General features: G+C 50.3%; 1 protein-coding gene across 1 annotated transcript; it reads left to right on the top strand.

Moving 5' to 3' along the window:
• Positions 1-682: 682 nt before the first annotated feature.
• LOC310689151 (avidin-like) lies at positions 683-2,841 on the top strand. The gene is made up of 4 exons (XM_083466369.1): positions 683-1,114; positions 1,647-1,860; positions 2,104-2,224; positions 2,613-2,841. The coding sequence occupies exons 1-4, from the start codon at positions 1,010-1,012 to the stop codon at positions 2,644-2,646; spliced, it is 474 nt and encodes a 157-aa protein (XP_083322495.1). The 5' UTR covers positions 683-1,009; the 3' UTR covers positions 2,647-2,841.
• The last annotated feature ends 12,451 nt before the right edge of the window (positions 2,842-15,292 follow it).

Genomic DNA, 15,292 nt, shown 5'->3' with positions numbered 1-15,292 from the left:
TAACAGAAACCGCAGCTGTGTTTAGGCAGCCTTAACAAAGATGGTGTCAGCAATGGAGCTCAGACAGGCAGATTGTGCTCACGTTTCTGGCTTGGTGATGAGATGAAGAGCAAAGAGTGACAAGAGGCAAAGGAGAGGATGTGCCCGTGTCAGGGCACGGTGGGAATGTACTGACTGAGCTACCAGGTGGGCACCAGGAGGCCTCAGCTGAAACTGACTCTACAGCTCTCGGATTCTCTGATCCCGTGGCATTACGCTGCAGACTGTCCCAAATGAGGCATTGAGATGCTTCTAAGCCAATAAGCCCCAAACGTTGCAACCTTTCCCTCCTCCCGCAGCCCCTTGGCTGAGCCTTTTCCAGCTCTGCAGACTTCTTTTTGGGGTTGAGGTGCTTCCTCTCCCCTGAAAAGTCGGAGGTCCTTCTGTCCCAAATCAACCGCGGAGATCTTATGCTGTAGTGCCACGAGTTCGCAGGGCTCAGCTGACTACAGTACAAAAAGCTGAGCCTTTGGTGTCATCACCAAGTCCTATGGAACTCTCTGCCACTGGAGATTCCGCAGGTGCAGTCTGTGCCAGATTTTAAACGCCTGCTGAAACCTCTTCTGTTCCGCCAGGCCTGGCCAGGCAGTTAAGAATACAACCCCCACCAAGGGTCAACTGAATATTGTTTCTTTTTTTAAAAGTTGTTTTCAACTTTTTATGATTTTACTGTATGGTTTTATATTGTCCTAAACAGCTGTGGTATATTTCTATGGTACAGCAGTATATGAATATATATCTCTATAAAGAAATAAGCAAATAAATAGATAACGGTGCCTGTTGGCAGGTGGTCGAACATCTTTCCTGGCCGGGGTGGGGAGATGTCCGAGATGCCTCTGCCAGCCCCTCCGCCCTCTTGGCATCGGTCTCCGCGCCGCGCCCACCCGACTTGCGCAGTTGCCCGCCCGCCCGGGCGCTATAAGAGGGCGGCCGCCGGCTCGACGGGGTCATTCCCTTCCCGGCATCGAGGATGGCGCAGCGCACGGTCTCTCTCGGCGGCCTGGCAGGCTTGGCGCTCCTGGGCGCCCTTCTCGCCCTCTCGCCCGCCGAAAGCCAGCCCCCTCCCCTGCCCAAGGTAGGGCCGGGCCGAGGGAAGGCAAGCGGCCGGGCAAGCGGCGCCGGCTGCCTTCGGAGGGGACCCGGGTCTCTGTCTCGCCCCCCCCCCCCCGTCTGCGAAAGGGGAAGGCAGAAGCGCCGCACCGGTGGGGATACAGAGAAGTCCCCGTCAAAGCGCGAAGGGAGCGGGGCTGTCGAGGCGCACTTGGGGGGCGGGCTGTGTGTTTCTCTGCGGGCCTTGGAAGCCGCTGCTGCTGCCGGCTTCCCCTCCTTGTTTCCCGGGGTCTTAATTTCCGACGTGCAGCAGCTGCCGCAGGCGCTTTGCAGGAGGTTCCTTCGGATGGGATCGAAAAGTGGCGAGCAGGCGCACGCAATCTCCACCGGGCGCAAAGCACCCCTTTGGATCTCCGCGCCCGTTTGTCCGGGCTCGAGGGGTCTCTCTCTGATCTGGGGGGGGGGGTAGTAGTCTTTGGGGTTGGACTTGATGACCATTTGGGGTCCCTTCCCACTGTCCCTTCTCTGACCCGCTTCTCTCCCCTCTGGCCCCGTAGTGCAACCTGCAGGGGATGTGGGTGAACGATCTGGGCTCCCGGATGTTCATCGGGCCCCTGAACGCGGCCGGCCAGTTCTCGGGCTACTACCTGGCCGCCGTCTCGGCTGCCCCCGACGCCGCCATCCGGGAGTCGCCCCTGCACGGCACGCAGCACCCCAACCCCCCGCGCGCCCAGCCCACCTTCGGCTTCTCCGTCAACTGGTCCTTCTACGGTAGGCAGGGAGGGGGAGAGGGAGGGGAGAGGGAGGGGTCTGAGCAGCCCCGTGGACGAAGAGGAGGGCTCCCGGCCGCCAGGGGCCCTCTCGTTCACGCGGTGGCGTCGGGGACCGACTTGGGCTGGCCAGCCGAGGGACAGCAGCTTTCCCCCCCCCAGCTCTGCCGCCCCTGAAGGAGAGGCTGGACGGCCTCGGCTCGGCGCCAGCCCACCGACCTCCCTCTCTCTGCCCCCCCCCCAGACTCCACCACCGTCTTCGTGGGGCAGTGCTTCGTGGATGAAAACGGCAACGAGTTCTTGGAGGCGACGTGGCTGCTGCGGGAGGAGGTGGCGACCCACGCAGACAACTGGAAGGCCACCCGGTAAGCCGCCCCGACGGGCCGACTGGCGAGGGCGTCCCCCGTCCATTAAAACAGGCAGGCGAGGACCTCGAGGGCGAAGGAGCGCCATCGGGGCTGAGCATCAGTTTCCTTCCTAGTAATAAGAAGCAACTTTTCGCTGCTGCTCCCGATGGTTGCCCCCCCCCCCATTTCCGTAACAGTTCAAAGCAGATATCGGGGACCAGGCTGCCCCCACGAAGGTGGGCCTAGGCCCCAGCTCAGCCCCCACCCTCCATCAACAACTCCCTGTCTGCAAAGAGCCCCAACCCACGAACATGAAATCATGCCAGAGTCGTCCAGGAGCCCTCCTGACCCAAGAAAATGCCAACTGAATGGTTTATCTGAAAGTTCTCTCTCTCTTTCCTTGCAGGGTTGGCCAGAACGTCTATGTACGTGTCAGATGAAAAGGAACCAGGATCTGGGCCTTCTTCTGCAACTCGTGCGTAGGACCAGCTACAAGACAACTCCCCTTCCCTCCACCAACACTGCCCCCCACCTTTTCCACAGGGAGGGGCAATAACCCCCCCTCAGGACAGGGGTTTTGGGGGTCTGCTTTTACCACCCCACCCGCTAGAGAGAACATTTGCTGCAGGTGGTGGCAGCTTTTGATAAGGCGACTGCTAAGGGTTTATTCTCTGCACTTGCTAGGGGCTTTTGAGTGGCCTTTTACATATTTTAAACCTTCTTTTAAATGCTCTGTGCCTGCCCCAGAGAACTGTCTCATGGGGCAATTGCAGAAAACCAATAAATAAACCTTTCTATTGTTCAGCTTGTCAGAAAAATCACCTTCAAGGCCAGCATAGTGTTTGAATGTTAGCATCCCTGAGGGAATACTGACATCACCACCCTCCGCCCCCCCCAAAAAAAACCCCTGGGAGAAGGCAGGGAGTCCCTCAACAGGCTGAGAGGCAGGCACTCCACTGCCCAGGAAACACTGCCCATGGGGGGGGGGGAGGATATTGACACAGCCCCCTCCCCTCATTGAGAGAACTATACTGAGGCTCAGACCCAAAAGGCCAGGCAAGCACCAGGAATGGCCAGGGAAGCGGGGGCACTACCTATTCCTGCCCCCCAACACACCTGGAGCAACAGACATCCACCCACAAAAAGGCACAGAGAGTCTCCCCCTCACCAACAACAGTTTGTTTTAAGTTCAAATGATTCAGCGTATCAAAATAACACTGGGGCAGCCCCAGATTGTACAGCTAACCTGATAAAGGACTCCCTTCAGTATGGGAGGGGCAGGCCCCAAACTTCTGTGTGCCAGAGAAAGGAGCCAGCCCTGTTCCCCCACAACTCAAGACATACACTTGTCCCACCCCCGATTGACAGGCCAAAGCCCCACACAACAGCTCTGCCTCGGGTGCTGGAGGGGTCAGGGTCGCCTGAGGAGGGGGCTTGATTCACACATGGTGCCTGACTCCTAGGAGATTAGCACTTTTGTCTATGTTTGAGGGGAGCCAGAATTTGCACCATAAGACTTGACAGGGCAGCTGCTCTTAGTAGCTAGAATGACACCAGGGTTTGGGGAAAACGTAGACGGGGCCAGTCTTGCCACTTGAAACATGAAAGTGTGGGATATTGCATGGCTGGAAAAGCTAACGAAGAAGCCGAGAGTCCTCTAGGGCCAAAGGAACAAAGGGGGAGCTCATACCTTTCTTCTCTGACTTTGTAAGCAAGGAGGAATGTGGCTGAGGACCACCAACCCCCTTGGCCCACAAATGAATATGGCCACTGACTCGAGGCAATCCCTTTCCATTACAGTCAAACCTCCCGTTTGGCTTCCAAAATGTTTGACAACTGAAGCGCAGCTTCCAGTTGGCTGCAAGAGCCTCTTGCACTCAAGCGGAAGCTGCATCAGATGTCTGGCTTCCGAAAAGCGTTCGAAAACTGGAGCATTTACTTCCGGGTTTTTGGCATTTGGGAGCCGAGGTTTGACTCTGTTATGGTAAGGTATGTCTTCCATAATCCTGCCTTGTTTAAACATTACTCCCATGCCATAAACCGTTCCAGTCAACTTCCAGAAAGATGGACTGAAGAAAGCTCACCTGAAGACAGCGGCGGAGCAAGCCGATCGGGCACTTGGGGCAGCGCTTGTGCCCTGTGCCCAGGTCCGGGGCCAGATGTGCGTGGGGCGGGGCCAGGCAGGGCAAGAAGCCTCCAAGGAGTCTGCCTGCCTACAGCTGAGGGGGAGGTGGTGGGCAGACTGTTTTGGGCAGCGTGGAGCCTGCAGGCCCTGTGGTGAGTGCCGCCTGGCATTTTGTCCCCCCTCAGTGTTGACACCTGGGGCAGACCGCCCCCACTGCACCCCCCTTCCTACGCCCCACCTGAAGAGTCTCCCACGAGGCCCAAAGAAACCCAGGACACTCAAGCGCAGGATAGTGCCGAAGGCACCCACTCAAGGAGAGTGCATCCTCTAGAAAGCAACAGGGGAAGCTGACCACATTCCAGCTCTCCCTCTTTCGATGGGAACAGCCTCACGCTGCCTGTCTAGCTGGGAGGGCTGGCAAGGGCGCCACTTAGCTGAGAGAGACAGGGAGAGCCGGCCAGGCTTAGAACAGCTGCTGAGGGCTCTGTGTCTGCCACTGGTCACAGGTCAAGGGCTGCCTGTTCAGATCAAAATCAACTGGAAACAAAAGAAAGGACAACTGAAGTCACAAGAACAAGCTGACATTTGCAGGGTACAGGATAAGGAGGGAAAGTCAAGGAGGCAACGTGGTAGTAGACACTGGAAGGTGGCTGGTAGGCCGACCCAACATTTATGGGATCTGCAACTTCTTGGAGTTGTTATGGACAAAGGGGAGGTACCCTAACCAACACATCAGAAGCGTTGACCTCCTGAGCTGAGCACTGCACTGTAGGGACTTGACAACAGCATTGTTTCAGAGCAAAGGAGAAAAGCCCATTTCCTGAAACAAAGAAATTCACAAAAAAATAGCAAAATAAATGGTTTTATTTAGTGCTAAAGGATAATAAAATGGTGATCCAGGGACAGAGGGGACTTGACTCATGGCATGAAGGGAACAAGGATGCCATAATCCTCACGATGTATCATCACAGACTGAATCCCCCTCCCACTTGCCAGACTAGGTGCTATCAAAATCACCACAGGAAAGCCCAGTCTCAGAGCGGAAGGAGACCCAGGAAGAGCAAAGAAGCTGCCTCAACCAAGTTTTAATGACAAAAGGAGGTGTAAATGCCGCCTTCTGCTAGGGGCATGTCTGGATCTCAGACTTCTGTTTGACGCCACAGCCTTTCATGTGGGATGTAATCCACTGGGAGCAGTCAAGTACAACATTCCTTGTTTTGCTAGAGTGGACATGCAAGGGTATCAAAACTTCCTGTTGCTCCTGGGCTGGAGCATCCTCCATTGCATGTGACTAGTGGGAGGGCGTGACCTTTCCAGACCTGGTCAAAGGCCAAGGCATGCTGCCGCTCTCCCTCTTTTCTCATCTTCCTTTCGTCCTGCAAACTTCCCGGACTGCTACCTGCAGTCACTAGGTCAACCCACATACAGGGTAAACCTGTTTGTATGTAACTTTAAGCCTTAAGCCTGCCTTCAGGAATTACACTGTCCTCTGCCTGATCGTGAGTAAACTTTCTTTTTGTTACTTATGAATAAGACTGTGGTGTCTTTATTATTTCAGGAGGGATTCAAGGGGTCTTACCAGGAAAATATTAGAATACATTTCAATCTGGACAAGCCAGAGTGAATTGTGTATTGTCTGATACAGAAGGGGGGGCATGTCTTCTTCACCTTCTTCTTCGCTACAATATATCCATTTATTTCCGAGTCCAATTGTCAATGTCAAAAGGGACTAAAATCTATAAAATTCATAGAAAATCAACCGTAACACCGCTTTTCTTGTCTTCGGTGCCAATTTGCTCAATTTTTCTAGGACTCCATTACACCTCCAGTGTCCTCCATAATCCCTCAAGCGAGGTGTCACATACTCTCAGGAAGACCCTAATCCTGTCAAATCACTCTGCCAAGCCTTTCCTCCGGGCAATGCCAGGTGGCAGACCATGCATACATGGACCATTGTCTTCTCATCAGGTACTCAGGATGTGCTTATCTGCGCATATCTCCAGCTCTGCATACTCCCCCTCCCTCCTCCGTATGTTAATCCTGTGTAACCCAACCTCTTCTTAATGTATTCATGATGTAACTGGGATGTATTCTGCACTGTATTCTGGGACATGGAGGGAAGCTTTAAAAGTTCATGTCACCCCTTCCTCGCTGTTCAATCTCGCCTTGAACCTGTTGCGCAATAAACTTGGATCTTCTGCATCTTGCTCCTGTCTCCGGCTGAGCTCATTTTCCTCCACGGGGACCCGCGGACTTAGTCCGACGAGCTGGGTGGCAGAGTAGCCCCGCACCCAGATTTTACCATAACATGTCTTAAGGAACTCACATGAGTTTGCAACTAGTTTTCTGCTGTGTAAAGGGGAATGCACTCTGCTAAGTGAAGGAACTTGCTAGCGCAAGTTAGGAAGGATATTAATAAACACTATATCCTCTCCTGCCACCCTGAACATTCCCACATTTCTGTGACATACCACTGATGTATGCTGTGTGAAATGCAGTGTTTTCCCCCCTAGAAAAATAGGTGCTAGTACTCACCATGAAGTGCCACACTTTTAAACCAAAAAGGGAGGTGCCAGTACTTCATACCCTTGAGTACTCCCTGGGAAAAAGTACTGGTGAACTGCATTGTGGGAACTTTTAAGAACAACCCATGTGCCTTTTCTTCTGGACTTCTTCCTTTTGTGTGGAGCTTGGAACCTGGTTGCAACAATAAATGGACAGGCTTCCTATCTGCTCTTTTGCTTCAGTTTGCCTGGCTGTGGTCTCTTGCTTGAGGCTGACCAATTCTGAACCCGCAGGGCTAGACCATACCCCAAGATTTTGTCCTTATCAGATTTCTAAATGTTGCCATTTTTCTTTCTTTTCAAATTTTCTTTTTGCTGTGAGCCACACACCAGGCAAGAAAAAGGCTAGTGATGACTGCAGCCAAGGCTTAGCACCACCCATTTTCTTCATTTTAGCTCTCTTTTACTCTTCTCCTCCCTTCTTCTTCCTCTTACTGTCTACTCGCAGCAGCTCCCTCTCCCCCGCCCCACTAGAAGCAGGCACCAGAGAGTGAGAAGCGCAGGCCAGCTGGTTGGGGTTTAAAAGCCTCTACCCCTCTCTCCTACTCTCCTTTCCCTTTCCTTCCCTTCCTACCCACCCACCGTGAACCACCCCCTGAGCCAGGGGGACCAGGGAAGGACGCAGACCACCCCCCGCCCCGCAACTGAATCCATCTGTCAGTGAAAGGGAGCAACACACTGACCGGCCAGGTCTGTAAAAATCTGGTTGCTCGAGAGCCCTCTGGCGGCGTAGCAACAAAGCTGCTAGCTCTCTTGCAAGACTAAACAGGGAACCCTCTGATTAAAAACCTAATTGCCGGTGCTTCACTTTTTCCTATCTTTTAAATTTTGTTAAAATCAGGAATGGGGGGCAGTTAAATGACTCCCCAAGTCTCAAATTAAGACCAGAACAATGACTGTTTACACAGGCACCAGACATACACGACAGCGAAGAGGCTCAGAAAAGGCAGATTCAGTTCCACCAAAGGAACACTAGATGGCAAAGCTAAGCAGTTAGACTTCATCCAGAAAACACTAAATAAATTCATTTCCTTCTCCAAATGGGAAGCAAGCCTGGGAAGTGACCTCAACCTAAATCAAAATAAAAAAGTTCCTTCCAGTAGCACCTTAAAGACCAACTAAGTTAGTTCTTGGTATGAGCTTTCGTGTGCATGCACACTTCTTCAGATACACTGAAACAGAAGTTGCCAGATCCTTCTATATAGTGAGAAGGTGGGGAGGGGTGTTACTCAGAAGGGTGGTGGGAATGGGAGATTGGCAGATAGCTGAGATGAGCCTGTTGACGACTCTTAACGACTGCAATAGGTCTTACTGGAAAAGGCAAGCGGTGAGAAGGTGAAAAATGGCTTAGTCATGTATAATGAGATAAGAATCCAATGTCTCTGTTCAGACCAGGTCTCTCCATGGTTTTAAGTTTGGTAATGAGTTGCAATTCAGCAGCTTCTCTTTCCAGTCTATTTCTGAAATTCCTTTGTAGTAAAACAGCTACTTTGAGATCTTGTATAGAATGTCCTGGGAGATTGGAGTGTTCTCCTACTGGTTTCTCTGTTTTGTGATTCTTGATGTCTGATTTATGTCAGTTTATTCTTTGGCGTAAGGTTTGGCCTGTTTGTCCAATATAGAGAGCTGAAGGACACTGTTGGCATTTGATGGCATACACAATGTTAGACGATGAGCAATTAAATAGTCCCGAGATGGTATGTGTGATGTTGTTGGGGCCAGTAATGGTGTTGTCCGGGTGTATGTGGCAGCAAAGTTGGCATCTGGGTTTATTACAGGCTCCGGTGCCAGTGTCCGTGTTAAGTCTGGTTGTAGTATTATTGTGGGTTAGGAGTTGTTTAAGATTGGGTGGCTGTCTGTAGGCAATGAACGGCTTCCTCCCAGAGCTTGAGAAAGAGAACTGTCATTGTCCAGGAGAGGTTGTAGATCAGTACAGTACAGATCAGAACAGTACAACGCATCATCAGAGATCTACATTTTTAAAATGCTTTAAAAATGGTGGCCCTATGCGATATTTGGGGTGAAAGGAACCCAGGTGGTACCAGTTGCACACTGCAGTCGGTGCGCCATGGCATAATGTCCAGTCTGGGCAGCATCCTGCTCACACCGGGCCTGATGCCCTTGGATGAAACAACAAACATTGGTAACATTGAGATCCCAGGCCAGGCCCCAGCAGAAGCTGCCCTCAAACTAGGAGACGAAACACAGACTGCCCCATCCCCACTCACCCCCCTGGCCCACAGCACAGCTCAAAACATCCAAATAAAAGCACGGCAAGCAGTGCCTAACAGTTTTCCACAAAAATGACATCTCCTTACTGATACAGGAAATACAAGACAAACTAGGGGACACCAGATCCCCCGGCTAACACACCACCAACTACACACCTTCTTAAATAACCCAGCCAGAAAAGCAGCAGACACTAGACCTTTGAGCACCTTTGAAAAGGCAAAGAGGGCCAGGCAAGAGGGAGCTGCTCTCCATAAGCAGCGTCAGCAAGGACACCAGAGGAGCCTGGATCAGGCCAGAGCCCCTCCCCCGCTCCGACTGCCAAGTCTGGCATCCTTTTCTCATAGTGGCCAAACAGATAAATCTCCCGGGAAGTCCACAAGCAAGAGCTGAGAGTAGCAACTCTCCCCGCTGGTGACTCTCAGCAACTGGTATTCATTGAATCATAGAGCTGTAGCATTGGAAGGCACCCCAAGGGTCACCTAGTCCAGCCCCCTGCAAGGCAGGAATCACAGCGAAAGCATCCAGGACAGGTGGCCATCCAACCCAAGATTCTGAGTACTTCCACTCTGTCAATCAGTTCCTCCCAGCTGGTGAGGATCAGGCCCAAGATAGACAATCATCTTGCTGCTTCTGGGAAAGGAAATTGTCAGGAAGGCAACGGAGGATTTTGTCAGCCCTTACCTTCTTGGCAGAGTCTGAGTTACAACAGATATCAGGGAAGTTGAAATCTCCCATGACCACTATATCTCTCCTTTTTGAACGGTTGGTAATCTGCTCTAGTAAGGCATCACCCAAGTCTTCAGTCTGGCTTGGTGGTCTATAGCAGACCCCCACAGTAAGGTCCCTCTTGTGTTTCTCTCCTACAATTTTTATCCATATACTCTCAATCTGCTTTCCATGCTCCAGGTCATGGTTTTCTTCACAAGTGTACACATTCTTTACATACAATGGTCCTCCTCCTCCCTTCCTGTTTAGTCTATTCCTTTTGAACAGGTTATACCCCTCAATTCCTACATTCTAGTAATGAGTCTTATCCCACCCAGTCTCACTAATGCCTACCAGGTCATATTTGCCATCCTGTATAAGAGCTCCAATTCATCTTGCTTGTTTCCCATACTCTGTGCATTTGTGTAGAGACAACTGAAACCATGAGTCACTCCCTCCAGCTGCTTCCTTCTTGTAGTTTCCTTTTGCAGGTTTCTGGAGCAGCACCTCAGTTTCCTGAAGCCATTATCCCCAGTACCAGGTGCTCTTTTGTCATTTGTAGTGTTGTCTCCCGGCCCCTCAGGAACTAGTTTAAAGCTCTCCTTGTTGGGATACTGCCGGGGAGACAAAGTCCATCATGGCCCCCAAGTCGCCTCCGGACGTCCATCGATCTCCCGTAGGCACGCAGTATCAGCAATTAGTGACATGAGCTCCAGAAATAGCCTGCCACATTCTTGAGCTGATGCACGCTCTATCAGCAGATAATGCACAGCGAAAGTTGCACACAGGAGAGCATTATTTACAAGTTTATTCAGCATTGATCAGAACAAAGAAAAACATGACTGCTTGCTTCAGTGTCTCTGACACTGTGTATGTGTGGGAAAAGCGAAAGCAAAGACACAACAGAAACATCCTGTGAACAGGAAATACGCAGACTCTGTGACTCACAAAGCCTGCTCCCTCTTAAGGTGGAACAGTAAAATTTCCTAACATCCCTGATCTTCACAAGGCTTGTAGCAAAGGCATCATTGCCAACCGCTGTGAGGTGCAGCCCATCTCTCACCAGAAGACCTTCCTCAAGGAAGCAGAGACCATAATCCAAGAGGCCAAACCCTTCCAGCTGTTACAGAAAAATCTAGGTGCGAGGCTGCTCAGTCCCCCAGCTGGTCGGGCAGAGCCCGCGGGTCCCTGCGGAATAAAGGAGGAGTCCAGCCAACCGGAGCAAATAGCTGTAGACCAAAGTTTATTGCGCACTAGGTTCAAAGAGCAAATTTGAACCCTGAGGATGGGGTGACAAGGACTTTTAAAATTTTCTCACCATATCCCAGAATACAGTTCGTACAGCATCATTGCTACATCACTGACATGTCACAAAAGGGGAAGGGTTAACCTTGGCAAACATGTCCAGACAAGTCCTTGGTACAAGATTAGCATAAGCAGACATGGCAGGGCAAGACTCAGGTATAAGATTAGCATAGACAAATATGTCTTACGTACCCACCACCCAAAAGTTCCCGTGTCTGGAGCCTGAGGCAAGTCAGGTGGTGAGATTTGGCTTCCCTTGGCTAACAATGAGCAATTGTCACCTCTGGGAACTTCCTGGAGTCCTTTTTCAAGAGGAAAATAGCTTTGGAATGGAGGAAACTGGCAAAGGAGTTGATTTCATATTATTTTTAAAGCTAGGTAACTTCCCTGAGCTGTCAAGCTGAAAGGATACATTCAGGCATAATATTTGTAATATTTAACTTTAAAGACGTGCCCCCCCCCCGGTAATTTCCGTAACACAGCCAAGACACCACCTGTGCAGCCAGGTATTCAGAGGCATGCTAGCTTGCCATTGTGCCTGAGAGCCATTGAAAGTTTAAATATCAAAATCTAATTTGTGCTGGAGATGCAAAATAGATATAGGAACCATGTGTCATATGTGGTGGGAGTGTGTGTATATTAAACAATTTTGGAGTGACATTCAAGAGGAACTTTAAAAAATGTTTAAAATATCATTGTTACGGCTAAAATCTGGGTGTGGGGTTACTCTGCCAAACAGCTCATCGGACTAAGTCCGTGGGTCCCTGCGGAAGAAAATGAGCTCAGCCGGACACAGGAGCAAACTGCAGAAGATCCAAGTTTATTGCGCAACAGGTTCAAGGCGAGATTGAACCCAGAGAAAGGGGTGACATGAACTTTTGAAATTTCCCTCCATATCCCAGAATACAGTGCATGAAACGTCACGAATACATTATGGGAAGGTTGGGTTTCACAAGTTACATCATGAATATACTTTACACGTCATGAATACATTATGAAAAGGTGGGATTACATTAATTAGCATTTTCGGATGAGGGAGGGGGGATATGCGGAGCGGGAAATATACATAGATACACATTTATTGAGTACCGGTGGTGGCAAGACAATGGGTCAGAGATATGCATCGTCTGCCACCTAATATTGCCTAGAGGGAAGGTTTGGCGAATTAAGAAGTTCCTGCCTACGTGACCTGCCGCTTTGGGGATTATGGAAGTAGGGATAGCATCATGGAGTCCACGGGGAACTGAGTTGAATGACACTGAGAGCGAAGAAATCGGAGTTACGGTTGATTTTATATCAATTTCAATGATTTCAAACCCATTCTGTACTATAGGGCAAAAGCAGAAACAGAATGGATACATTGTAACAGCAGCTTGTCAGGGGTGAAATGAGGCGTGCAGGAGCTCCCTGAGCTAGCTTCTGCAGGACGAATGCATGGCTGTGATTGGCTAAAGCGGGGCCATAGGAATAAGCGGGGCCTCGGATGTTCCTAGAAGGAAGGGGGAAAGGAGCCCCCCCCCTTCCGTTCCGTATCAATCATGTAAAAAAAACAACGAGGCATACCTCTTGGGAATTATATCCAGTGACATTCCTGCCACTGGGAAAAAAGTTTTCTTATATGCAACCGCTGTGGCCAGAATGATTATAGCAAAAAAATTGGACGGGAGAAAAAACTCCCTCAATAAGAGAATGGCAAATAAGATTTTGTGAATATATAGAATCAGCAAGACTTACAGCAGTGGTAAGAGGCCAGTCAGACCAAAAACTGATAGAGGAGTGGACTTGCGTGAAGGAATACATCAAAAACCATTGTTCTGGTTTTAATATATCAATATACAACGAATGAAACTTATAGAGTAAAAAATTAAGAAGAAATGGGTATAAGATGAGATAGTCAAAAATAATATTGATAACACAGCGGAAAGAAGAAAAGAAACAAAGGAAGACACATATAGGGGGAGGGAAGTCAAAATTTATGTCTGTATGTTTAGTTTGTATGTTTGTTTTCCTTTTTTGTAATCTAAGTTGAGAGATGTATGTATCTATGTATAATAAGTTTGTTTAGTGTTCTGGTTTGTGTTTGTAAGAATTGCATTTATTAATAAATGTTGTTGTTTTTTAAAAAAAGTTTAAATACCCTCCATTAATTTGTCTAGTCCTCCTTTAACGAGGTGAAGGTCCCAGAGAGGAGGGACTGGGTGCCCCAGGGTTGCGACTGTCTCTTCCTTCTGCCCTCCTGCCAGGAAGGGGAAGGCTGCAGCAGCGATTGCGTCCCTTCCCAGAAGCTGCAAGGCTCAGTCCCCCCCCCTCCTCTTGCGGAAGCAGCCCATAGAAGGTCAGGCCAGGCCAGGCCAGGGCAACCCCCACACTGCCCTTTGCTCCAGTGCCAGCTGCAGAAATCTTGCCAGAGGGCACAGGAAGGGGGGTTTCCAATGTGTCCTTGTTCCTTTATTTGGGAAGAAAGGCGGTAATATTTATTCAGGCAGGGATCATGTTAACCCATGTAATTCTGAGAAGGAGCTGGTGGACAAACATGCCCCCCCCCCCGCCCGCAAGTCACAATGTGCCAGACCACAGGGGATGTTTTCCTCGCTGAAGCAATTCAAATTACAACAGACCTGGAGCAGGTTCTGGCCCACGTCCAGCCAGGCTGGATGCTGCTGCTGCAGCAGATGTGTTTATCTTGTGTTTGAAAGACCTCACTCTGTCTGGCAGGTGGGATTTGACCCAGGCCCCTCTCCTCCTCTCTCTTGCTCTCTTGGCATCATGTTCTGGGCAGGATGGGGGATGCACTGACAGCCAAAACGAGGAAGGGCTTTGGTTTGGTGACAGAGCATCTCTGCCTGCTATGCAGAAGGTCTCGGGTTCAGATCAGGCTGCAAGGAATCTCAGCCTGAAGACCTGCAGAGCCACTGCCAGGAAGTGTTGGCAGTCCTGGGCTCCCCAGATCAGTGGCCTGCAGGTGACATCTTCCTATAGATGCTCGGAAGGCAGCTGGCAGCAACACAGGGGATTCTTGCACAAGAGTGGAAGGGGGAAGCCCAGGATGAAGCAAGTGGTTCTTCTTTCTGAGCAGCAGGGTGTGGGGCAATGCAAGTCTGGGGCGGAGAACAAGGTGAGTAAGCAAGCCGTCTGTGTCCAGTATAAACAGCAGCCAGTCATCCATCTGTAAAGTGCAAAACCACAAAATGTCAATGGAAGTGAACCATCCTCTTTGCTCCAACCTGACCTGCAAGAACCTGATTTGCGTGAGCTTAACGCCCTCCCTTCAGATGTGAAGGAATAAGCAGCTGTCTTCTTTTTAAAAGACATCTGAAGGCAGCCCTGTTTAGGGAAGTTTTCAATATTTAATGCTGTGTTGTTTTTAACACTCGATTGGGAGCCGCCCAGAGTGGCTGGGGAAACTCAGCCAGATGGGTGGGGAATAAATAATAAATTATTATTATTATTATTATTATTATTATTATTATTATTATTATTATTATTATAGAACCAAGCTCTGCCAGGAGCTCCTCTGAAATGCAGGAAAGGGGAGATCGGAAGGCAGCACAAATTGCTCACAGAGAGTCACCCCCCCCCCCAGCAATGAACAGGATTGACTTCTTCTTCCCCATTTCTGCATCTGGCTATATGAAAAGCTGCCCCTCACCTTGGCTACAGTGGAAAAGGCTCTCTGTGTTGGGGTGTCACAGATGTGCTGTAGCCAAACCAACCAGCCTCCATGATCGGTGACATCATCTCCTGCCAACAAAGTCCTGCAAACCAGGTTTCTTGCTGCCGTTGTTTTGCCACAGATCTCAGTGAAATCAGCCTGGTCAATACACACAGGAGTGTCACGATTGGCACCACCCCTTGTCCTCTGTGGTTAGGAGGGTTCAGCAAGGAGCAGGGCTTGGAGTGGGTTTGAAGCCCAGGTTTGCACCAATCCTGATAACCACCTCCATTCAAGTAGTCTTCAGCTGGTGGGTGTGGGGGTGTCTGAGGGGGGGGGGAATGAGTGAGGCATCCTGCTAGCTCACAAGAAGACCAGAGGTCCTCTCCCAGCCTCACCTACCTGGCGATTGAACTCAGGGCAGTGGCTCAAACTTCCAGGTTTCCATGGGAAACAATGGGGGCCCTGAAGGAACTCATTCTCTGCACTCTGCAGCAGCTGAA

The sequence above is a fragment of the Podarcis liolepis genome (assembly GCF_965112155.1).
Source record: "Podarcis liolepis genome assembly, chromosome: 11".
Taxonomy (NCBI): domain Eukaryota; kingdom Metazoa; phylum Chordata; class Lepidosauria; order Squamata; family Lacertidae; genus Podarcis; species Podarcis liolepis.
Note: the sequence above shows the minus strand (reverse complement) of the source record. Positions and strands in the feature narration are given on the sequence as shown.